This window comes from Canis lupus, chromosome 2 (genome assembly GCF_011100685.1).
Source record: "Canis lupus familiaris isolate Mischka breed German Shepherd chromosome 2, alternate assembly UU_Cfam_GSD_1.0, whole genome shotgun sequence".
NCBI classification, from domain to species: Eukaryota; Metazoa; Chordata; class Mammalia; order Carnivora; family Canidae; genus Canis; species Canis lupus.
In genome coordinates this window covers 63,998,132-64,022,831 of record NC_049223.1, presented here as the reverse complement: position 1 = coordinate 64,022,831, position 24,700 = coordinate 63,998,132, and the positions used below count along the sequence as shown (strand labels likewise).

The window sequence follows — 24,700 nt, the reverse complement described above, 5'->3', positions numbered from 1 at the left end:
CCCAGGGGAGGCCCAACCCCACACTTTACTCCTGTCCCCACCTGGCTTCCCCACCTCCTTAGCTCTGTTGGGCCACACGACAGGTGGTGGCAGCCTGTGGCTTGTGGCCTGAGGTGCAAATCGGTGCCACACCTGTTTGGCAGACCCACATCGCCCTGAATGGCCTCTCAGAGCACTGTGTCCCCACTGGGCATGGGGTGCTACTTCTGCTCTGTGCCCTTCGGAAGGGAAAGACCTATAAATGGTCACGGGCGCCTTCTCTCTGGGTCCTCTCTCTCCCTTCCACCTAGGGATGTCCCATCCCTCCCAGTGATTTGACTTCTAGCCTTGCCCACTGACCCCCAACACCTTGTCTGTGTCCTGTCTTCTGACCTCCACTCGGGGCTGAAAGCAGGCATAGTACAGTCTACCTGGCATCTCTAAAAAGTGGACGCCACAGAACGCCCATACAGGAACCCTTAGAAAGGTTGAAGTCAGGCGGACCCTCCCCTTGGGGGCCCAGGCCCTCCCTCCAAGCCCCCAAGGTTTGGCTTGACAGGGCCTCCAGGGTCCCCGCTTCCCTGGCCCAAGGGTGGACGTGTTAGACTAGCTGGTCCTGCCATGCAGGGCAGTGGTGTCGAGCCTGAGGCCCTGGGGGTCTGAGTAGCCCCACTACGAGCTCAGGACCTGACTCCGCATGAACTCTGAAACTTGTCTCACCACCACTGCCTCAGAATCTGTGAGAGGCACCTTCTTACCTTTACTCGGGCTCTTTTGGGAATTTGCAAGTCAGACCCCAGATCCAGCCTGGCTCTACCACAACTCTCTGGGTGACCTTGGGTGCATTCACATCATGTCTCTGTTTTTCATTTTCCTTGTTGGGGGTAATCAGAGTGCTTCTGCAGGGTTCCCATGATGACAGTGAGGTCATTAACGTAAGCGTGGAGAACAGCCCCGGTACAGAGTAAGTGCCCAGTGTATGTGAGCTGTTAGGAGTCTTATTGTTTCATGGGTCCTTTCTTGAAGAGGAGCCAACTGGTGTTTATAATTATTTACTAGTCCAGATCAAAGAAGACCTATTTTCAAAGCTTCTTTAATCCTATTAGAATTTCTCCTTCTACTCCCAGTGCATGACATAGAGTCTGGCATGCTATAAGTGCTCAATAAATACTCACTGGAAGATGACATCAACAGCATGAAATCACTGAAGTCAGGTGGCCCCCTCCCTCGGGCCACCCAGGCAGGTCCCGTGTACTCCCCCTCGGCTCTGGTCGGTTTGTCCCAGCACCCAGGTGTGACATGGCAGCCACTCACAGACCCGAGGAGCCCGGGGCCACTCACAGACCCGGGGGCCATTGGTCCCCTTCATTTGGGTTGGGAAGCCAAGGCCCAGAGAGTGTCCAAGGCCACACAGCACACTGAGAATGGAAGTCAGGCCTCCAAGGCCTTCTCATTCAGGAAGTATTTACTGAGCACCTGCTGCAAGTATGGGGCCCCGCTGGCAGGGTGTTCACACGAGGGATGTGGGGATAACCATGCAAGTTTCCAGTAGTGGTGCCCTGCCAAGAGGTGAAAGCCAGTGAAGGGTAGAGTGTGACAAGCCTCTCAGAGGAGGTGACATCTCAGCTGAGATGCAGGTGCCAGGAAGGAGCTGGCCATGGGAGGATGTAAAGGGAGAGCAGCCAGGAGAAGCAAGCAGAACCCCAAGGTGGAAGGAACTTGGGGTTTAGGGAAGAACCAAAGGGAGCCCCATGCAGCAGGAGGAGATACCAGGGACAAGGGTGAGACCTCGTGCTTGGCTTTTATGCTGCTTTTGAAGAGAAAGCATTGGAAAATTTTAGGCAGGTGAGTGCCAGCTTCTGACTTCCATTTTAACCAGGTGCTTGTAGCTTCTGGGAAGGATGGGCCACGTGGGGGGAGGCAGGAGACAATGACAATGACGGGACATGATTCCAGTAGTGTGGGCAAGGGTGATGGGTGGGCCTAACGTGGGGGCTGTGGGGTTGGAGAGAAGTGGGAGGGCCTGGGGGTAGGGTGGGAGGAGGGAGGTGGGGTGAGGAGGTGGTTGAGGGAAAGAGAGGGATCCTGGGGCCCCCACCTTGGACTTCTGGCATAAGACCAAAGGCAAGGGTGGGGCCCCATCTTTTTTTTTTTTTTTTTTAAGATTTTATTTATCCATTCATGAGAGACAGAGAGAGGGAGGCAGAGACACAGGCAGAGAGAGAAGCAGGCTCCCTGCAGGGAGCCCCATGTGGGACTCCATCCCAGGACCCCAGGATCACACCCTGAGCCGAAGGCAGATGCTCAATCACTGAGCCACCCAGGTGCCCCAGGGTGGGGTCACCTCTGAGGCGGAGCTTTGGCCAGGTGATGGTGAGGGCTGCTTGTTGGGGGGCATGGTGGGCTCCAGATGGCTGTTGGACATCCAAGTAGAGCTGCCAAGTAGACAGACAGTTGGACACGGAGTCTGGAGGTCAGGGAACAGCTAAGGGGGAGACAGCCAGAGAGGGGGAGAGAGGGAGGACTTCTGAGGGCGTCTCTGCAGATGGCCCTGCACACCTCCCCGACACAGGCCGGTCAATCACGGGGGCTGGCCGGTGGTTCCCTGCCAGTCCGAGAGGAGGAGGAGATGACTGGGGAGCCGCGGGGACCCCCCCGACGGAGGGCAGGCGGGCCACACCCCGCTGGCTGTGCTCTCTCAGTTCAGAACCTGCCCTCCTGTGAGTGTCAGTGAGGCCCGACTCCGCTCGGCGGCAGTCCTCCCCAGAAGCCCGGGTGACAGCAGCTTCTCTCGAGTCTGTTCTTCATAAAAGCTCAGCTGGAACAGTGGAAATTCTGACTTGTGTCAGATACCGAGGAGGCTTTAGTAGTTTCAAGTAGCTCGGGGTTAGATTTTAAAAGTTGAATTTCATCACATGTTTTAACTTGGGTGGGGATGGAGGAAGAGTGGAAGGGACATGGTATTTTTAGCCCAAAAAGGCTCTTTTCTCTTTCCCTCTCCCTCTCTCAGCATTCTCCCCTCCCTCCCCGAACAGATGTTTCTCGTCTCAACCCTATTCAGACCTCAAAGCAGAGTGGCCATCAACCTTCTGCTCTGATGACGGAAAAGGCCAGAACGCTATTTGTTGGGGAGATTTCTTTCTTTCTTTCTTTCTTTTTTTTTTTTTTTTTTAAATTTTTTTTTTAATTTTTATTTATTTATGATAGTCACACACAGATAGAGAGAGAGAGGCAGAGACACAGGCAGAGGGAGAAGCAGGCTCCATGCACCGGGAGCCCGATGTGGGATTCGATCCCGGGTCTCCAGGATCGCGCCCTGGGCCAAAGGCAGGCGCCAAACCGCTGCGCCACCCAGGGATCCCTCTTTCTTTCTTTCTTTCTCTTTTTTCCTGTCCTCTTTCCCCTCAGTCACAATATGTCCTTTTTTTTTTTTTAAAGATTTTATTTATTTATTCGTGAGAGACACACACACACACACAGAGAGAGAGAGAGAGAGAGAGGCAGACACACAGGCAGAGGGAGGAGCAAGCTCCATGCATGGAGCCTGATGTGGGATTTGATCCTGGGTCTCCAGGATCCTGCCCTGGGCTGAAGGCAGGCACCAAACTGCTGAGCCACCCAGGCTGCCCCTACAACTTGTTCTTAAAGAAAATCTCCCTATAGTAAGACACAGTCCAGGGAGGCATGGTTTTGGAGCAAAAGACCCAGGCTGGCATTTCTGGTTTCAGGAAGGGGTAGATACCCACCAGTGGAAAGTGCCAGAAACTGCTTTGGAGAATCCTGCATGTCTCTTTTGGTGGTGGTGGTTTTTTCCTGATAAGCAGGGGATCAGAGTTAAGTTGGGATGCTTTAGGTTCTTTTAGACACTCAATAGAAATTCACTGAAGCTTTGGCTGACAATATTGAAAAATCTAGGGTGGATCTTGCCTAAAAGGGGCCAGCTGGATCCAGGAGCTCAAACCACGTCATCCACACACACATTCGCTTCCTCTCCTGCTCCCTCCCTCTCTCCCTGACTCTCCGTCACCTCTCCCTATGTCCCTGTGTTGGTCTCTCCCACTAAGATGGCAAGGGTGGCTACCCAGCTCTGGGCGCTCACATCCTATGAGCTCAGCCACCTCAAGTGAAAGAGCCTCCTGCCCCCCATGCAAAGTCTCACTACTTCTTGCAAAAGTTTGGGTCTCACTTTACTGGCCCAGGTGGATCTAGGTTGTGTGGCACCTGAAGTTGATCCAGTTTTGGGGCCATCTTTAAGAAGAATATAGGATCCTTTTATTAACCTATGTTTCATGCCATTCTTTTATAACTTTGAACCAGATGATAGGTCTATTTTGCTAAACATTAATCTATTTTTATGTAATTCTTTTATAACTTTGAACCAGATGATAGGTCTATTCTGCTAAACATAAATAACTATACTGCCAACTCATCTTTTCCCTTAGCTCAATTCCAGAAATACCTGTGTTCACTCTGACATCACATGACACAAGAGGGCCTATGGAAGTCAGAATGGAAAGAGACAGTGTTTGTAACCAATTGAGGTTAAAATAGCTCATTTTGAGAGTGTCTGGAAACAGAATGACCATGTGAACACGTTGCTAGGGTCCGTGCAAGTGAGAGGCTCACAGGCTCAGCTTTGCTGACTTCAGGATGACCTGTCCCTTGGTACTGACCTAGGAGCAGCCACATTGGCCGTCAGGCTGAAATTCATGGTGTCAGGTCTGGGTTCTGGGTGCATCCCGGAAGCTGGCATGGGATCAGCTCTCCTTAAACCATGTGGATTGAGATGGGAGAGGGGTGACCTGTTAGAGGAAACCCAGATGCTATTCTCAGAAGAGGGAGGATGGTCGCAGAACATGCAGGAGCAGGTGTCAACTATTGTGTGACAGAGTAGAGAGATCAGTGTATGTGGGGGGTAGTCAGGAAAAGGGGGTTTTTGTTCTATTTCTCCACCTTCTGGGTTCAAATCCTGGTAGTGTGACATACTGTTGTTGTTTTGTTTTGTTTTTTTTTGGTGATGACGGTGATGATGATGATGATGATGATGATGGTGACAGTATCGATGTGCCTCAATGGGGTGTGATGGGCACTATGCTATATGTTGGGGCTATAGTAAGAAGATGGAATAAACCAAGTAGTGATAATAGCAGTTATAAGACAGACTCCCTGAGCAGAGAACCCTAGTCTAGCCCCTGGGGGTGTGCGGGCACCTGCTCAGAGGGTGGAGGGCCTAAGCTGAAGACCTGAAGGATGAGCTGGAGCTGGAGAGCCAGGACAAGTGTTCTTGGCAGGGATAACAGCATGAGAGCACCGCTGAGTCAAAACCTGAAAAGCAGTTCCGGGGAGATAAAGAGCCCAGAGATCATTTTCAGCGGAGAAATAAATGGCTTGATCCATTTCACTTCTCAAATTTGGTTTCCTCTTTGGTAAAATGCAAACAGTAGCCTACCCAACCTGGTGCTCTTGAGAGGCCCTAATAGAATACTTCACGTACCCACTACCTTCACCAGCCTGCCCTTGTGCTCATTGACAAACAGATTTGTGTGTCTTTCGGACCCTGGCTCCCTCAGGAGAGTCTCGCACAAATGATGCGAGAAACCATTTGGCCTGGAATGCACATATGATATCTTTCTCTTTTTACTGGCAGCAGATTTACCCGCCTAATTATATTTGGCATAGGCTAATATTAAAATTCATCTGCATTCCCTCTAACAGCTGCTGCTGGAGGATTGGGGAGTCAGAAACATCCTGGCCAGCCACCCTCAGGGCCACTAAAATATTTGCAGCAGATAATCTGTACGTGGACAATTGAGAAGGGCCTGTGGGGACATTAGGGCGGGCGTCCAAACTCCAGCAAGGAAGCTCTGGCTTGTGTTAGATCTTATGTCGTATCAACTGAGGACATGGTAGGTAACCGGGCAGAGAGAGCCCGTCTGAGTGTTAGTAATTTCTGGTCTCTGGGCAGAGCGGGAGGGGGCTGATAATAGTTGTAACGGTGTTTCAAATTTGTCCCTGCTTCCTAAGTTTATTATCAACCAGGCCTTTCTGGATTGTGTTAAAATAAGCTGGCGTTTGCTGCTATCATCCAGGGTTTGGATTTTAGCCTAAGTATGGGGTTCAAGAACAGACCTACCTCTTTCACACACCCCCTTTCTCACGCTGGTTCCCAATCTCCAACAAGCCAGAATTTGTGGTGCATTTGTTTTGTGCCTTCCTTGTGTCCGCCTATGGGATTTGGTGCAGTTTAACATTCTGGGCTGGAACAGTGCTCCGTGCATGTGCGTGGTACGTGCTGCATGCTGTGCACTGTGGGCATGCAGGGTCCAGGCTCCCACGAGACTTGCAGTCTGGCTGCCAGGATGTGGCAGGCTCTTGTGAAGGAATCGGAAGATCCCAGATCAGATTGCTCAGAATGAAGTGCTGGGCCGGATGGGGATAGACCACGCTCTGCTCACGACAAATTCATTTGTGCAAATTAGAGAAAGGAGCACCCCCCCCCCGTCCCCCCGCAAGACACCTTTCTGCCATCTGTCCAAAATGAGGCCCAGTCTATGAATGGCGCCCCCTAGAGTGGTACATGGCACAACCCAACCTGTTTCCCAGATGACCCCGAGTACCACCACCACCCCCCAAGCCCCCCAGCCACCCCCACTGCAGGGAAGAGCCCTGAGGTGCTGGTCCTGCCTGGGTGCCAGGGAAAGTGGGGCTGCGAGAGGGCGGATCTGTTTTATTTCGTAGCCGTCTTCTCATGCTGTTTGGGTGGTGCCAGCTGTCAGCAGCTCTGGCTGGGTGGGCTGTGCCATCCTGCTCCCGGGGTCACTGCTATTTGCCAGGCTAAAGAGGCTGGAGAAGGTGACCGGGGCTCTCCCAGCATGTGGTCCCAAATGAGCTGTTGATGCCTCCTGTTGGGGCTGTGGCTGTGGGGTGGGGGCCGGGAGCTGGCCTCGTGATCATCGCCAACAACCATCCCCATTCGGGTCTTTCCTCACTCGCTGGTGCTCCTCTGACTCTCTCCTTTCCCTCTTTCCCTCCCCAGCCCCCTCTTCTTTTAAACTGGGGGAGGGACAGGGAAGAGACCGTCTTTGATCTCAGTGGAGGAAAAAAGTCTGTTCTGTTCAGGCTTTTGGCGAACACAACAAACAGTGTTTAAAATTTAACTTTGCTTAATTAATTAGTAATTCTGTTTAATGCTGTCTGATCTCCCTCCAAAAGGTATTTTGAAGCTTGAGAAGGGAACATCAAAGGGAGCCCGGTGAAGATGGTCAAGTAATGCATTTAATCTGGCAGTTGCTGGGGGTGGAGAGATGCCAGGTTGGGAGCTAATGTGGGAGAGATCCATCATCTGGTAAACACAGCCAGCAGGCTCCTTGCAGCCGTGGTGTGAGGAGCGACAGGGAGCAGTTTCCAAAGAGAAGGAGCTCCACACACCGCCCCCAGACTCATCTGAGCTGAGAATTGGTTTCGAGAAAGCGGAGTTGATGTTTTCTTTCTTCCATGCGTACTGTGCATGGTTGGGCAGGTTGTGTACTGCACAAGAGTTTCCAGTGAAGCAGGTGAGCAGTACAGTGAAATCCAGCCTGCATCCTGCTTATCAGGGTACCCTGGCGGGAAGGGAGGGCTGCATTTACCTAAGAGCAGTTCATAAACTTTTCTACAAAGGGCCAGGAGAGTGCATCATTTAGGCCTTGTGGGCCATATAGTCTCTGTTGTGACGACCGAACTCTGCCAGTGTAGAGCCAAGCAGCCATACACAGTGCCTATGAGCATGACTGTGTCCCAGTAAAACTTTATTTACAAAAGCAGGCGGTGGGTGGACAGGGCGTAGCTTGCCAGCCCCTGCTTTTAGTCATCCAAAGGTACATCACAGACAGTGATGTGAATGCAGGATGTAAACCCAGAATACGAGTCTTTGAATTTAAAGGCTTTGCTTCCTCCTTACTCCATCTCTTCCCTTCCTTTTCCTACCTTTGCTCCAGCTTTCCTTTCTTCTTTCAAATTAGCAGTATCTCCTGTTGTTACTGTGAGTGATTAAAGAGTGATCAGAGTCCCTTTGACATTATGTACCCCCCTTCGCCAGAAGATCATCTCTGGGGGAAAAAAATCTCTGGGTTGAGCAGGAGTAGGAGACAGAGAATGGGCTCGGAATCTGGCCCCAAAGCCCATTGTGACAAACATGCCATTCTCTTTGCTGGTTGGTGGGACCTTGGCAGCCCCAAGTGAGCACCCTTTACCCTTCCTATGCCTGCCCACGAGCCCAACGATGGATGGAGGGAGAGAGGTTTGTTCTGCACAGGGGTGGTGGGGCCGGATGCTGGTTAATGTCTGGTTTGAGAGGGTTCATATGTGGGTGTAGGAGCAGGGCCCTGTGTCCCGGCCCCTGCCCCTGGCACTCAGGGCCTGCTAGGCTTTCCCATCACCTCTGTGACATCTCCTCTGGTCACTGGGGAGTGGAAGGGACAGTGACAGGGTGAAGGGACTTTGGCGGGAGCAGAAGGTGCTGACTCTCCCTGTTTCTGGCCCCCAGGGCTCTGGGGGCAGGAGGGCTCCCAGTCCTATGACCCATCAGTGGCCAGTGCCACAGGTGCCTGGGGTGGTTTTCTGAATGGGGATGGGGTGGGGATGAAGGACCTCTTGGTGAAGAGAAGGCAATCCAGACCACGCTGGTCTTTGGAGAAGACACAGGATGAGGGTGAGTGGTCGAGGGGGATGTTTTCCACCTGCCGTGGGTGAGGAGAAAGGAGGGGAGGTAGGGAGGACCCACATGTGGGGAGGGGTGCTCCAGAGAAGGAGGGAACAGGGACAGAGCTTTCTTTTCTTTGGGTTTTATCAAGTGGAACTTGAAAGGCAATGTTGAACCTGAAGGTGGTTTTCTGATAACTTCTCTTTGAACTTGAAGTTTGGTTTCGATAAGCCTGGCTGGCTTACATCTCCAGCCAGGACCTCTGTGGAGGGAGGCTGCAGCTTTGAAGATGGAGCTGGGCTTTGTTTTCCTTTCTTCTCCGCTCCCACCCGACTCCCCACACCCCACAGGGGGGCTGAATAGAGGATATTGCAGGCCAGGAGAGCACCCTGGTTTCTCCAGTGGGGCGGTTTGGGGGTGACAGGCATCACCTCGATCTGAGCTATCAGCTGGGACCATGGACCATCTTCTGCACAGCCAGCATTTATCGAGTACCTATTACATGTAGGCCACAGTGCTAAGTAGGCACCTTCCTCATTGCCTCCCCCCACCACTCCAGTAACCCTGTGAGGAAGAACCCATTTCATCCCCATATTCCACAGGAGGAGACTGAGATCCAGAGAAGTCTAGTGCTTTACTCAAGGTTGCCCAGGCCAGTCAGCAGCAGGACCAGGAGATGGACCCAGACTCTGAGTCCTCTTAATTAGGACAGTCTCGCCAAGCTCAGCTGCACCCACTGGATGCTGGGGGTTCCTATAGCTGAGGGCTGGGAATGGAGAGAGCCCCTGCTCCCTCACTCGCTCTGTTAAGCCTCCAGACCTTTTTGCTTTCTTCTAAATGGGGGTGACAGCAGCACCCACCGCTTTGTGGCCTGGATAAAAGTGGCTTTGCGTTGCACCCTGTCTGGTCCCATGATGGCAGCTGGTCCGGACCAGCAGGATGCCAGTAGATTTGGGGTGGGGGATCAGGGTGGCCCAGGCTGTGTGCTCAGCTATCCTTGGGTCACTGGCTAATCGCCTGCTTACCTGCCCCAGGGCTCAGCATTGCATGGGAGTGGCGCACCTCCTGGCCATTACACTGTTTGCTTTGGAGGAGCAGGGAAGGCAGGACCTGGTTTTATCCACTATATCAGAAGTGGTCAGCATCAGTCCCTGCCCCCCACCCCCGCCCCATGGCCTCCGAGGAGCTGGATCTCCTCTGAGGTTTGTCCTTATCTACCTCCCTGTGAAAGCACTGGGAGGGAACTGGGATCTGTGGCCGAGGCAGGGTCTCCAGCTGGATCCCTAGGGAGTTGTTGCCTTGAGATGTGGGCATCGAGGGTGGGGCCCTCCCCCACCCCCCTGCATCCCTCTGGGTGTACCCGGGGTGAAGAGAAAGAAGGGGGCACTCAGGCCCAGCTGGGAGGGGAGCTGTAGAAGGAGCCAGGTCAGTCTGTTGCCACCGTGGCCTTCCTGTCCTCACCCGTCTGGGCTGGTGACCGGAGCATCCTTATCTTCAGCTCTTCCCTCCCCATCCTGTTCCCTATCCCGGACTGCCTGTGTTTGATATGATCCTTGCGTGTCCCTTTTGTATCCCCGAAGCCTCCGTTTTGAGAAAACTTAGCTACCAACTATGCTGATGCCCAAGATTGAGTGGGGAGGGGACATCATTCCCCTGACTGTGACTACCAATGGCGGGGACCCTGTGTGCTGGCCCTGGGCTCTTGGCCTTGACGGTTGGTCTTGGTCGTAGCTCACTGAATCCACACAAGGATCCTGTGGGGAGGGGGCTGTTCTGATCCTTGTTTTATCACTGCAGAAACTAGTTGAGATATCTGGAGAAGTTACATGCCCCACCTTGGGTCACACACAGTATCAGAAGGATCCGGATCCAAGCAGAAACTAAACCTCCCCAGGCTAGCTGAGAGAGGTACCACGCCTCCGTTTCCCTCAGTCCTCCTGACCACCCACCAGTGTGCCGTATGCTGGGCCCCGGGCAGGCAGCATCTTGGAGGAAGCCCAAATGTCAGCAGGAAAGGCAGTGAGGCTGTGCCGACCGTGGCCACGGGCCACAAGCTCCCTGGCCACCTGCCCCTGGTCTGACACAGCCCTGGCTGGCCACAGGCTGCTTATCCGAACTTATAAGGGGCGGAGAATGGAGGCCTCTGAGGCCTCAGATGCACCCTGGAGGTAAGTTGAGTGGCCAGCACATGTGTACCCCGGACATTACCAAAGGCCAGAGAGTGAAGCAATTTTTTAAGATATTATTTATTTATTCATGAGAGAGGCAGGGGAGAAGCAGGCTCCCTGCAGGGAGCCCGATGTGGGATCCCAGGACCCCAGGATCACATTCTGAGCCGAAGGCAGATGCTCAACCCCTGAGCTACCCAGAGGCCCCGAGCAAAGTGATTTTGACTTGAGCACACAGACAGGGAAGAAAGAGGCCTAGCACCCCGGCGCTCCTCCACATGGTCACCAGAACAAAGCCACAGTGGGTGTGGTGGCCCCGAGGCCCAGCTGGGGACTGTCCTCATGCTGTCTCACTTGTCCTCCCTGCAGTGGCCCTGCCTCCAGAGAAGACAGATGGGCTGACCAGCGGAGATGAGAAGAGGAGGGAGAAGGCAAGCGAATCTTGCCCTGGCTCCAAGAAGCAGCTGAAATTTGAAGTAAGTTCCCTTTCCTGGCACTGGGCTCTGGAGAGGAGGGTTTCTGTCCCCCCAGTGGTGCTCTTCTAGGAGGTAAACTGAGGCCTATGCAGATGTGAGGGCCTTATACCTCCTGTGTGAACAGCTGCCTGCAGTGAGAGGCTTCTCCCTTCATGTCTGGGGCTGCCCCAGCTCCATGCAGGTCCTGAGGACGTGTGCAGCCACCCCTCTTGGCCCGGGCTACCCAGACTTGCAATGTGGGGTGGCAGCTGGGCTGTGGCCACTGGGCTGTGGCCCAGAGGTCTGGGAGAGCACATGAGAGGGGTGACGGCTGGCCCTGGCACTGCTATCACTGTACTGGGTGATGGCCTTCCCTGCCCAGCCTATCTGGCATGGAGCTTACACTCTCTCTGCCCTGCCCTCACTCTCCTTCCTTCTCTGCTTCCCTCCGTGAGACCACTAGGCCATCACTCTGGAACCAGCAGGCTAGGGTTCAAGTCCTAGCTCTGCCACAGCTCAGCTGGCCTCACCTGGGAAATGGGGGTAGCAACAGCATCTGTCTTGTTTCGGGTATTGTAAGCATGAGGAGTTAGTGCATCTAACGTGCTCAAAGGGGTGCCTGTCCACTATCACGTAAGCACTTTCCTCTCCCTTCCAACCACACTTGATCGACACCCGCTGGTTCCCTGGGGACCCCAAGTGAACTGGGCATGGCTCCTGCCTCATGGACCACAGTGTGGTGAGGGGCCTGGGAGAGTGACCCAGACCCAGTAACTGCACTGTCGGGGATGTGAGGGGGATCTGGGAGTATGCGGAGGGGGTGGCCACCCGAGCCTGGAGGCCTGCAGAGTGACGGACGTGTGGCTGTTCCAGACTCCATGCAGTGCTGTGGCTGCAAGCGGAGGTTGGGAGGATGAGTGAGTCTGAAGTGAGCCTCTGAGTGTAGGACTAGGAGTTGGGAGAGGTGATGACACGGAGCCTTTGGGATAAGGAACACTTTAGGTGGAGGGAACAGCAGGAGCAAGGCCCAGAAGCCTGCCAGTGCCGCCCGTTCTGTGCAAACAAGCTGCATTGTATTGCAGAGGGATGGCGGTGGTGCGGGAAGATGACTCGGGAAAGGGTGTGAGATGGTCACGCTGGGCCCTGAATGCACCAGCTGAGGGGTGCAGGCAGCATGCACCTGGGGAGCTGGGGTTGCTAGCTTCTTCCTGGAGTGCACTGGGGTCCCTGCATGTCTTCTGGGGTGGCTGGCCGAGCCGAGGGCCAAGTGCAGCAGCAGAGGGAAGCCTCAGACCTAGATGTCTCACTTCCCTGGAGGCCTGAGCGGGCTGATTTCTGGAAAGGGCCTGGCTAACTGCCTGGGACTCGTCCATGGCCCATGAGGACGACTCACCTGAGAAGTCCAGGTGAGGGGCGGGGGCGGACAGAAGACACATATGACAGAAGTTGAGAGAGGGAGGGATAGTTACTGAGGCTTTAGCTGCCTTTGGAGCCGAGCAGAAGGGCCAGGGAGAAGGAATCGGTAAACGCTCTGAGTGTGTGTGTGTGTGTGTGTGTGTGTGTGTGCACGTGCGCGCATGTGTGCAGGGCGAGTGCTGTGCTACATGAAACGGTGCCTTGCAGAGCAGAGCGGGCACTTGGCAGGTATCAGACGGGCATGTCACAACTGAGGGAAGGCTGACTTTGAACTCCGCGTGGGCCGCCCGAGGACTGCTGGAGGGAACTGGCTTCGAGCTGCAGAGGCTGGGGGCAGGGACGCCACGCTCGGGCACATCCCTGCCAGCGTTCAGAGGCCAGGTACCACCCCTCTCCCGGGGGCTGAACCTGTCTTCCTGCAAAAGGAGAGGGGAGCTGAGGCAAGACGTGAAACAGAATGGCCTGGAAGGATCTTTGCTTGTTTTTATAGAATCTTGTGAATCTCTTTCCCAAAACAGCCAGCCTTTCTAGAACTTTCTATCTGGTGTTCTGCTGGCTCCTGCACACACACTGCCAGGGACAGAGCTCATCACTTCCCAGTGCAGGTTCCTGTGGTTAGACATGTCGGGTCCTGTGAGTGATGATAATGAAGCCATTGTTAGCATTACGTACCTCATATGTTAACATTACAGCAAAGACAATGGCAGTTACTATCATTAATTGGACTTCTCTCAGTGCCAAACAGTTCCACGCTTTTTCCAGTTTCCCCATCGCAGAGCCGGAGGCAAGGACTTGGCAGGTGATCCCAGAGAGCAGCAAAGGAGGGAAGCCCAAACCAGTAGGTTAACGGGATCACTGCCAGGGCAGCGGGGGCTCAGTCCCGCTGGGAACCTCCTTCCCCCAAGAAGGGCCATGCTGAACGCCTTGGGGTGTCCTGGGCTTACAATCCCCGGCTCTTCAGGTCTTCGTGGGACATAGGAGCTGGATGCTCAAGGTGGGAGGTCAGGAACTGGCCCAGGAGCACCGAGGGGACACGGGCAGGGGGCAGTTCATGCTCCCAACAGCCTTAGGAGATCAGTACTCGTCTTTTCCATAATTTATATGAGGGGAAACCAAGCCACAGAGCAGCCATGCCCAGGGCCACAAAGCTCTGAAGGGCCATGTACCTGGGGCTTCACCTTTTTTTTTTTTTTTAAGATTTTATTTATTTATTCATGAGAGACAGAGAGAGAGAGAGAGAGAGAGAGAGGCACAGGCAGAGGGAGAAGCAGGCTCCATGCAGGGAGCCCGATGTGGGACTCAATCCCAGGTCTCCAGGATCACACCCTGGGCTGAAGGCGGCGCTAAACCACTGAGCCACCCAGGTTGCCCTGGAGCTTTACCTTTTAATGCTTGCTCACCCTCTCCTGCCTCCCAGGTCAGGTGGCCACCCTGGGAGTCCTGCCATGGCTCCTTATTACTGCTCCCTGTGTCTTCTAGTAACTTCTGTCCCTCCATCCAGGTTCACAAAGCCTCGCCTCAATTCATGCCTCTAGTGTTTCCTTTGCCCTCAAAGGTTCAGAGGCTGTCGGGCACCCTTGCCGGCGTCTCTCCCTGGACCTCCCCTGCCCGGCGGGCCTCTCCCCCCACACCCTCCTGTCCCTCCATGTTGGGGTCATCGTGCTCTCCCTTCGCACAAGGTCTGGGGAGGGCAGTGGGAAGGCAGCAGGCCTGCGACCTGGCCTCTGGGTACTCCAGCCATGCCTGTGTGTTGTATGTTCATGTCTAGGAGCTCCAATGTGACGTGTCTGTGGAAGAGGATAGCCGGCAGGAGTGGACCTTCACCCTGTATGACTTTGACAACAATGGCAAGGTCACCCGCGAGGTGAGTGCACCTGCCAGACTTGCTGCCACAGGCCACCCCCTTAGGCACTTCTGCACCTTCCGTGTCTCCTAGGGTTGGTCCTCCTCCTGAGGGCAGGCTAACAGATGGCAGGGAGGTGTGTCGGGGGGAGCAAGGCTGCTGGAGCTCCAGGGGGTCCTGGAAGAATATCCCAGAGCTGCCTGGTGAGTGGGCAGTGGCGACAGAGGAAGGGGCAGCTGGGCTCCCTGCACCCAGGAGAGGCACTGCTCCCACTGGGGAAGGGGAAGGGGGAGGGTGGGAGGCAGGCGTGGAGCCCCAAGGTCTCTCCAGAGGAGGACCCCGAGTCCCCACAGAGACCTGTCCTGCGTCCTCCTCTCTGAGATCAGGGAGCTCTGGCTGGGGCAGGCCTGGGACCACCCAGGCCGCTTCCCACCTCAGACAGGCTACCCAGGAGCTGGGGCCGGGTGGGCACATGAAGGCCAGGCGGTGCCTCCCTCTGCCGATCCCGGAATGAGCACCCCCGGGCCCTGAGAGCTCTGCCAGTGGCTCTACGCATGGCCTTGTCCCGGCCTGCTCTTCACCGCCCGTCTCCCTCTGAACGCCTGCGTCTCTCCCCTCAGCCGTCCTGCCACACCTCTCTCTCCTCCGTGTGCCCGTCACCCTCCTTCCCTGCATCTGTCTGAATACTGAGCACCCACTATCTACATTCACTATGCCCTAGGTGTGGGGACAAGGCGAAGGACAGCACAGACACAGCATCCAGCCACCTGAGGGGGCAAATCCCAAACACTTATGGGACAATTGCACAGTGTGATGGGTCCAGTGAAGGGAAGGGTCCCTGTGTCTAGGGAAGCCTCCTGCAGGAGGTGACGCAGAGCCGAGCATGGCATGTGGAGCCGGGAGACAGATGCCGGGCGCTCGGGTGTTCAAGGCACTGGAGGAGACTGGTGTGGCTGCTCACAGGAGACCTGGCTTTGGCGGAGCCAGCAGGGCAGGCCCTGGCTTTGGTTCCTGGTGCTTGGGGAAGCCACTGGTGGTGGGCTGGTTTAAGCAGGGGCATGAGCTGGTCTGAACTATTGCAGGGTCTCTGCCTCCCGCATACCCTGGGCCTCACCCTTACCCCATCCGCTTCCTTTCTCTCCCCACTGACCCTCTGCGACATCCTCCCCCTCCCCTGGAGGCCCTGGTTTTCAGATGTGTGACCTGCTACAGATCTGCCTAGGGCTCTGAGAGTAGCTTGGCGGGGGCCACACGTGCCTGCCATCCGGCTCTCGAGGGTGCCAGGTGTGTTCCCAGGGAAGCTTTGCTGTCTTCTCTCCCTGCCTAATTCAGGGATGTGGATTTTCTTCTCTGTGGCTGGTACAGGAGAAGCTACCAGAGGGGACACCTGGGTGAAAATAGGGCACCTCTTCCTCAGCCCGTGGCTTAAGGAATATTAGAACAGGGTGGAGGAAGAAGCTGTGAGTGACTCTCAGTCCTTCAGGACTCTTTGGCATATAAGTGACAGACTCCCAGCAAACTGCTATAGGTCCAAAAAAAAAAAAAAAAAAAAAAAAAAAAAAGGAATATATTGGTTCATGTAACTGAAATGTGGTCCAGGAGGCTGACTTCAGGCATGGCTGGATCCAGAGGCTCCATGGTAGAGCCTTCCCCCTGGCCAGGAGCAAGGTGATGGCTAATATTTTTCCTCCTCTGTCTGGGGCTTTCAGCAACCCTTCCAGTTCAGAAATTCCAGAACCAAACCTCACTGGCTCCCACGGCCTCACATGAATGGCCCTGATCCAGTCATTTTTGCTGTGGGTTTGCAATGCTTCAGATGGCCCTATTCCACATCCTGGAGCCAGAGGATGTTATTCGATGCATGAGCCACAGAGACTAAAAGTGAGAGGGGGGCGTGTAATTGGCTCCCAAAATAAAATCAAGGTACTGTCCTCAGGGGGTGGGGGAATGGATTCTGGGCAGGCAAAGCCCTGAGAAGGGGCCTGGGGACTTGGGAAGCAGTGGAAATGCTTCCTGGTTGGAGACCTTGTGGAAGGCCAAGGGGAGGGCTTAGGTGAACCCTCGTCCCTCCAGCTGGGATGCTTTGTGTGAGGGGTTATGGTTTTCCTGGAGCAAGAGCCGCCTTTCCTCCCCGTCCTGTTTGGGAATGGCAGCTGCGGTGTAATTACCTTCATGGGGCAGCACACTGTAGCCTGGATGCCTGGTCACTGAGCTGAATGGCCGTGGCCCCGGCTGGCTGTCCAGGCCACGCAGGCAGCCAGCCTGGGCTTCTCAGTGGCATCGCCTTCTCTTCTGATGCATGTGGGGACGAAGACCATGCTGCCCCTTGCTTGCCACCTGCCCCTGCTAGCTGCCGTCTTCATTCCTTGCTGGTTCAGAAAGGCTGACCAGGAGAGGGCTTGCCCCCCACCTCGGAGGCCTTGCAGAAACCCACGGCCAGACACTGCCATCTGGCTCTGCATCTTGCCTTCCTTTACAAGAGGAAGAGCCAGGAAGGGAGATTTCCCAAGGAGGGTGCCTCAGACTGGCCTACAGAAGGCCATCCCTGCATTGTGTCTTCCTCCTGCCGAGGAGGAGCAAGGAGGCTGGCTTCCAGTCCAGGGAGAACCCAGCCTCGTGTTTCCCCTTGGTCTATTTTTAGCATCAAGGCCACTCCTCAAAGTTGGCTATAAATACCAGTCCCCTCCATGCTCCCTGGCCGTCTGTGGGCATGTTTCTCTGCGCTAGAGCAGACAGGCTCCCTCCTCGCTGCAGCTACAGCCCAGAGCCGGCTCTGGGCTCACTTCCCAACTCAGAAGAAAGTACCTGTTCATTTGTGCAATAAATACTCACAGGCACCCACTTCTGTATGCTGGGCCCCGCGCAGGCAGGAGTTGATTTTTCAGCTGGGATTGCAGGAGCATGCCTATTCCTAGACCCCAAATCAATGCGCCGCCCCCCCGCCCCCCGCTTGGGAGAGGACACTTGGATGGATGATGTTAGTGGACCTGACTTTTCTTATCTGTAAAATGGATATACTGGCACCTCCTTCATGGGCTTCCTAAGATGGAAAGAGGAGGGGGCAAACTGGGGGTGGGTGCAGAGAAGCTCAAGGGCAGAAGAGAGGAGAAAAGGAGTCCTCTGTGGGCCCTGCCAGAGGAGCTAGATTGCTGAGTGAGCCAGAGAGCCTGAGTCTCAAACTGGCAGCCTCCACAATCCTGATGTAGCCCCGAGATGTTCCAACCCAGCCCCCCAGAAGTTTTTGTTAAAAATTATCACAGGCAGCAAAAGCAAAAATAGATGAATTGACTACATCAAAATTAAAAAGTTCTGTGCATCAAAGGACACAGCAGAGTGGAAGGCAACCTACAGAATGGGAGAAAATATTTGCAAATCACGTATCTGATGAAAGATTAATATACAGAATATAAAAAAGAACTGCAACTCAACAGCGGGAAAACAAACAACCCAGTTTAAAAATGGTCAAAGAACTTGATAATTTCTCCAAAGAAGATACATAAATTAATGGTCAATAAGCATAGGAAGAGGTGCTAAACATCACTTAACGTTAGGAAATGCAAATCCAAACCACAGTGGGATCCTACCTTATATGCCGTAAGATGGCTACTAAAAACAAAAACAAAAACAAAAACAAAAACAAAAAAAAAAAAACCTCAAACTGACCAACAATGACAAGTGTCCCCAAGGAAGTGACAAAATCAGAACCCCTGTGCACTATCAGTGGGGATGTCAGATGGTGTGGCTGCTGTGGAAGACAGCATGGAGGGCCCTCAGAAAGCTAAACAGAATTACCATATGATCTCCACTGCTGAGTATGTACTCCCCAAAGCAGAGTCTCAAGATACTTGTACACCCACATTCACGGCAGCATTTCTCCCAAGAGCCAAAAGACAGAAGCCATCCAAGTGTCCGTCAGCAGGTGAGTGGATAAACATAGACATACAGTGTGGTATTAGCTTTGAAAAGAAAGGAAATTCTTTTTTTAAAAAAGATATTTATTTATTCATGAGACACACAGAGAGAGGCAGAGACACAGGCAGAGGGAAAAGCAGGCTTCCTGCAGGGAGCCTGATGTGGAACTCGATCCCAGGACCCTGGGATTATGACCAGAGCTGAAGGCAGACGCTCAACCACTGAGCCACCCAGGGACCCCAAGAAAGGAAATTTTAACAGGTGCCACAATATGGATGAACCTCCAGGATGTTGTGCTGAGTGAAACAAGCCAGTCACAAAAAGGCAGCTGCTGTGCGATAATACTTCTTTGAGGTCCCTGGGATAGTCAGATTTGTAGACATAGAAAGTAGAGTGCTGATAGCCAGCGGCTGGGGAGATGGGGAAATGGGGAGTTGGCAAAAATTAGATGAGTTTCCAGTATCAAAGGTTCTGAAGATTTAGCAGAAGATTCTGGATTTCTGAGATGCCTGTCCCCATTGCCACAGGGCATATCAGCTGTGCTGAGTGGGTGCCACATCTGTGGGTGCTTCCCCACTCCAAGTCACTCATCCATATCCCTGCCTAGCCATGGCAGTGCTTGGTGTCACCTCTGCTACCTCTGCCTGAAGGGCTTGTGGGTGGGGAGTAAGGAGAGGGCTCTATCTGTGTAGGAAGAGCCATAAGGGTGGGTAATTGGCTATCTGGGGCCCCCGACCTATAAAGAGCAAATACCTTTTCCAAAGGTTTCCTACATCATTTAGAGCTGGAAGCCTCCCCTCAGGCAAATGACCTTAGCAGATGCCCAGAACAAAGGGAGACCTATTTTATCCCTCCAGTCCCCAGTCAGAAGTCTCTGAGATGCTTCACGGAGCTTGGGTCGGACATCTCTGTTCTGGTTGAGGTAATATCCGAGGCCCAGAGAGGAGATGAGATTTGGTCAAGCTCTCACAGAACAGTTAGCAACACATCTGCTTTTCCATGTTTCATTCAGAAGGAGCTCCTGAGGGCAGCCTGGTTGGCTCAGCAGTTTAGCGCTGCCTTCAGCCCAGGACGTGATCCTGGAGACCCGGGATCGAGTCCCACGTCGGGCTCCCTGCAGGGAGCCTGCTTCTCCCTCTGCCTGTGTCTCTGCCTCTCTCTATGTGTCTCTCATGAATAAATACATAAAATCTTTTTAAAAAAAGAAGGAGCTCCTGAGACCTGAAGCAGGTGCCATTGAGGCCCTCCCCTAGGCTCCCCAGCCTGCCTCTAAGTTCACCTGCTGCCGAGGTGAATGGTGCCCACCAGAAGAGCTTTTCCTGGTGGGAGGTAGCTCAGTCTTTGCAGGACAGCCTGGAAGTCCAGGGAATGTAGCATCATCATCCCCCAGGGCAACTCGACCAGGGAGGGATGAGACTTTTCTGGGGTGGGTTCCACACAGTCCCTCTGAGGACCCAAGTGCAACTGAGTCCCGTTGCCCTTGGCTGTACCTGTTCATTCAGCTCATCCACTGCTCCCTGCCCCTTGGCTCCTGCATCCTAGGATCCCCTCCGTCCTAGGATCCCCTCCTGGATGAACCTTTCATGTGCAAGTTTGTCCCTTAGGCTTGACTTTGGAGGGAGCCAGGGGGTTTTCGCTTTCTCAGGTTTCACAAGCCCTCTGATTCCTGTATTGTGCATGCACGGTGGCTAAAGACCCCCCGTGGATTTCTGCTTTGCTCCCCTGCAGGACATCACCAGCCTGCTGCACACCATCTACGAGGTGGTTGACTCCTCTGTCAACCATTCCCCGACCTCGAGCAAGACGCTGCGGGTGAAGCTCACAGTGGCCCCTGATGGAAGCCAGGGCAAGAAGGGCATCCTTCTCAATCACCCTGGTGAGGGGCTGGAGGGCTGCCCAGGCCACAGGGGCCAGTCCACTCCCAGATCTCAGGAAGGATCACCACCCTACCTGGGAGGAGTGGAAAGGAGCCCCTTTTACTGGGAGGGACTTTGTGGACAGGTGGAATTTGAGCAGATCCTTGAAAAAGCAGGATTTGGATAAGAAAGGAATTGCGGGTGGGAGACCCTGGGTAGGCAAACCTGGAGGTGGGCATGGGCATGGATGCAGCTATAATGCAGGCTAGCCAAGGAGTCTGGGGAGGAGGTGAGTCTGGGAGGGTGGGGTGGGGCAGGAGGTAAGGGGCCATGTAGATGTGAGACCCCTCTGTCGGGTCCTGGCTTGGAGAACCCTTCCCACAGAGCCATTGTGAGCAATCGTGGGCCATTTATCAAGGGCGACATGCCAGGGAGCTCAGAAAACCTCAGCAGAGCCAGGAAGCTGGTGGGCACAGGTGCAAGCTGCTCACCTGGCTGTTTCTCGGGTGGGACTCAGACCTGCAGGGCACGAGGCCCAGAGCGGAGACCAAGCCTGCCGAGGAGCTCCGAAGCTGGGAGAAGAAGCAGCGAGCCCCACTCAGGTACAGTGGGTGTGTGTGTGGGGGGGTGGGGGGTGGCTAGCAGCCCAAGGCACCTGACCACATATTGAACACTAGCTGTGTACCTGCACCTGAGGGACTGAGCTGGAGGCAAGTGATTTCGGAGGATAGGCTCACAAATCAATTTTTAAAAAAATAACTAAATGTAGGTCCACATTCCTTTGTCCAAAACTCTTTGGGCCAGAAATGTTTTGGAATCGAGCATCTGTTGGATTTTAGAAAAGATGTTCCTGGTGTATTTCTCATGTATTCTATTTGGCATCTGGGCAGCACCCTGGGATTTAGCACACTGAAATTTCTGCACGGAGACATATGAATATCCACACAAAGTGATATGATATAAAGGCTGTGGCTCCCATCACATCCATTTAGGGCAGGCTGGGCTGCCCCAAGGTAATGAGAAAATCTTTGTCTTCAGGCTTTTTTGGGTGTCAGAATTGTGGCTAAGGGATTGTGAGGCTGCGGTTCTCTTCCACCTGTTATTTCTTTTAACTGCAGGGGGGATGGAGAGAGGGACGCAAAGAGAGAGTGTGTTTAAAGAAAAACATTGAGTCACTGAGTAAACAGGAATATAAAGTAACAGCAGCCTAGGAGGCAGAAGGACGTAGGAGGCATTAGCGGCCCAGAAGTCAAGGGGGGAGATGGGAATACCTGCATGGAAGGGAAAGGACGTAACTGGATTGTGGGAAGCACCCACGCATAGGGGCAAGCTGGGAGGTGGTCCCAGCAGGGGCCCCAGCTTGGTGTGGGGAGGTGCAGGGAGCAGGGGGTCGGGGAGTAATGAGGGAGGTGGGGCTGGCAGATGGGAGAGCCTTGCAGGGAAGCTCAGACTCCCTCCTTACATATACATTCATAAGGCCCGTTCTTGGCTTTGGGGCAGGTTACAGAGCCTGCCCCCTTTAGCCACAGTGGCCTGGGGGCTTCCGCTGCCCATGCTCTCTGGGGAACCAGCCCAGGGCTTAGGTGTCTTGTCCACTGCGGGCGCACGTGGTTTGAAGCCTGACTTTGAGGTTCCCTAAGTTTTGACCAGTAACCTCTCAACTTTACTTTGGACCTGTTCAAAGCAAATGCCTCTCCAGTCCTCCCCAGAAGGCCCAGGGAGGCCAGCAAAGGTCTGCATCTCTGCTGTCAGGGAAGAAACTGGAAACAAAGGTGGCTGCGATGACCACTCCCTCTCCCCACCCTCCCCCACCCGAGCCCCTTCCCAAGACCCAGAAGGAAATGAATGAAGGGTCCAGAAGGCTTTGTCCTGGTGGCTCCCCGGTAGACATGGGGCTACCCCCACAGAGGGCCAGGGCCCACCCACTCACTTGCCTTCTTGCCCTAGGTTCCAGGGTGACAGCCGTCTGGAGCAGTCTGGCTGCTACCACCACTGCGTGGATGAGAATATTGAGAGGAGAAACCACTACTTAGATCTCGCCGGGATAGAGAACTACACATCCCAGTTTGGGCCTGGTAAGGGAGCTCCTACATCTGGGAGGGGGAGCGAGGGGACAGCTGGGGGGGCCATGCGGGGTGGCGTTCACTGCATCCCCACCCCGGGCTGGGAGAAGGTGCAGCTTTCATTGGATGGGTTAAAGTGACTTCTCGGAAGAGATGACGTTAAAAACGTTTTAAAAACGAACATGCCCCAGGTTGAACAAAATCAAATAGTATCGATAGGGTCTATCATACAGTGAAAACAACAGCTCTGCGCCCCCCACCCCCAGGCCGCTCCTGCCCGCTCCCCTGTTCCAAGCAAAACACCGCTCTCAGCCCTCATCAGCTGCTGACCTCTGTTGACCCCTGGCTGAGATAAATGAAGAGGTAGCCTACTTAATTTCACACGCCCAAGCCCAACTCCTTCCTCCGCCTCCTCCTACCACGCGTGCTGGTTACCTCCAAAGTGAAGGAGCGCACCTCTAGATTTCCTTCCGATCCCATGACCTCAGACAGCTACCCGCCTCTCTTCCTCCTCTCTCTCCTGGAAAGGCAATTACTTATTTTTAAGGACCTAACAAGGAAGCAGATCTTCCCCCTTCGTATATGGCCACGTTCCCTTCCAGAGAGGTTCCTCCGAGGCAGTGAGGAGCAGCAGTCGGGGTGGGGAGAAAGAACAGTTACCACTCGGAGCCAGGGGGGTGGAGGTGGTTTCTGGGGCACAGGGCAGCACGGGCACACAGTAGGTGCTCATTAAATATCTGTTAAATTGGTTCCTAGGCTCCCCATCAGTGGCCCAGAAGTCAGAGCTGCCCCCCCGCACCTCCAACCCCACTCGGTCTCGCTCCCATGAGCCAGAAGCCATCCACGTCCCACACCGAAAGCCCCAAGGCGCGGACCCGGGCTCCTTCCACTTCCTTGACACCCCATTCGCCAAGGTCTCGGAGGTCCAGCAGCGGCTCCGGGGCACCCAGGACGGGAGCAAGCACTTTGTGAGGTCCCCCAAGGCCCAGGGCAAGAGCGTGGGTGTGGGCCACGTGGCCAGAGGGGCAAGAAGCAAACCCCCTGTGGGACCCGCCGTCCCCGCGGTGTCCCCGGCCGCCCACCTGGCCGCCAGCCCCGCCCTCCTCCCCACGCTGGCGCCCCTCGGGCACAAGAAGCAGAAGCACCGAGCCAAGGAGAGCCAGCAGGGGGGCCGGGGTCTGCAGGCGCCCCTGGCGGTGGGCAGCAGTGTCGTGGGGCGGGACCGCGGGAGGGACCTGCCCGCTGTGGTGGTGTATGAGAGCCCGGCCGGCCAGGCGGTCCAGAGACACGAACACCACCACCATCACGAACACCACCACCATTACCACCACTTCTACCAGACATAGACCCCTCCCCAGAAACCCCCAGCCCTGCCATATGAAGGACCCCTCCTCCCCCGCGCCCCCAAGGCATTATTATTCTATTAATTATTGTTATTATGATGATTATTGTTATTAATAATTATTGTTACTCCACTAATATTCAGCTAGCCTCCATGTAGAAGATATATGGAAACACAGAACTAAACTTTTATTTATATGTTGTGAGGACTGCATAACTTACCCAAGAAATGACTCTGGGTTTGGAAGTGGCCTGTTGACGGTGGAGGCTCGCTCGGGCTCCCGAGCTGCAGTTTCCACGCAGGCTGGTCCGCACCCTTGCCGGCTCTGGGGGAGCCCTCGGCCAGAACTGTGCCCTACCCCTAGTCTCTTCCAGGAGAACACCCTTACCTGGCCTGCTTCCAGAGACCCTCAAAAATCTCCGAGAAGATAAACAGCTGCTACCTCTTAGTATTATTCTGATTTTGTTTTGCCCTTAACTGATTGTAATGTGCTACAAGGGATTTCAGCGGACTGCGGACGCGCGACCTTCCTGGCTGTTGTGTTTTCATGTCCCAACCTCGAAACCCCTGTTCTTTCCGGAGTTCCCCTTCACGCCTTTCCGGTGGGATCACGTCCCTGCCCAAAGCCAGTCCCATCTTTTCTGCCGTGCACCACATGAAAATACGCTTCTCCTCCTCCCTTCCCTTTTTCTCTCTTCTTTAGAAAGACACACACATATTTAAGGACTGCCCCCTGAAACCAGCCTTCTCATTTTGGGAAACCTCTGGAGAGGGAACCCAACCACACAAACAAGCGTGGTTTTCCAAGAACGGGCATTCGTGTGTTGTTGGTTGTGGCCGAAGATGTGGAAACCTCCTGTTCTCTACTGTTGGCAAATATATACGTACCTACATGGTTCTCTAACAGAGCTTCCTGTATCTATAGCTAGGCGCCAGCTGTCCGTTTCGATGTATCTTTCTATAAATATACACTCTCAGGTACTTTT

At 54.3% G+C, this 24,700-nt stretch overlaps 1 protein-coding gene and 1 long non-coding RNA gene across 8 annotated transcripts in view; one reads left to right on the top strand and one right to left on the bottom strand.

Moving 5' to 3' along the window:
* The window catches only part of NKD1 (NKD inhibitor of WNT signaling pathway 1), an 84,980-nt gene extending 60,280 nt beyond the window's left edge, over window positions 1-24,700 (top strand). Inside the window, exons 1-7 of one of the 4 annotated variants that reach the window (XM_038531072.1) lie at window positions 8,154-8,257; window positions 11,197-11,303; window positions 14,467-14,562; window positions 20,182-20,329; window positions 20,827-20,911; window positions 22,257-22,384; window positions 23,129-24,700. In XM_038531072.1, coding sequence (XP_038387000.1) covers window positions 8,218-8,257; window positions 11,197-11,303; window positions 14,467-14,562; window positions 20,182-20,329; window positions 20,827-20,911; window positions 22,257-22,384; window positions 23,129-23,718 — 1,194 coding nt within the window. In that variant the 5' untranslated portion in view covers window positions 8,154-8,217 and the 3' untranslated portion in view covers window positions 23,719-24,700. Of the gene's footprint in view, window positions 1-8,153; window positions 8,258-8,381; window positions 8,669-10,455; window positions 10,568-11,196; window positions 11,304-14,466; window positions 14,563-20,181; window positions 20,330-20,826; window positions 20,912-22,256; window positions 22,385-23,128 lie in introns of those variants that run through there. The other 3 variants (XM_038531071.1, XM_038531070.1, XM_038531069.1) reach the window with 3 other exon arrangements.
* Window positions 2,189-8,293, bottom strand: LOC102151795. Of its 4 annotated transcripts, XR_005355806.1 has the most exons (6): window positions 7,945-8,233; window positions 6,113-6,426; window positions 5,190-5,304; window positions 4,653-4,781; window positions 3,726-3,792; window positions 2,189-2,464 (listed from the first exon to the last, which is right to left on the bottom strand). It is a non-coding gene; the product is annotated as an uncharacterized LOC102151795 (long non-coding RNA). The 4 variants fall into 4 exon arrangements; XR_005355803.1 differs by having other exon boundaries at window positions 3,726-4,781; window positions 7,945-8,293; XR_005355804.1 differs by lacking the exon at window positions 3,726-3,792 and having other exon boundaries at window positions 7,945-8,167.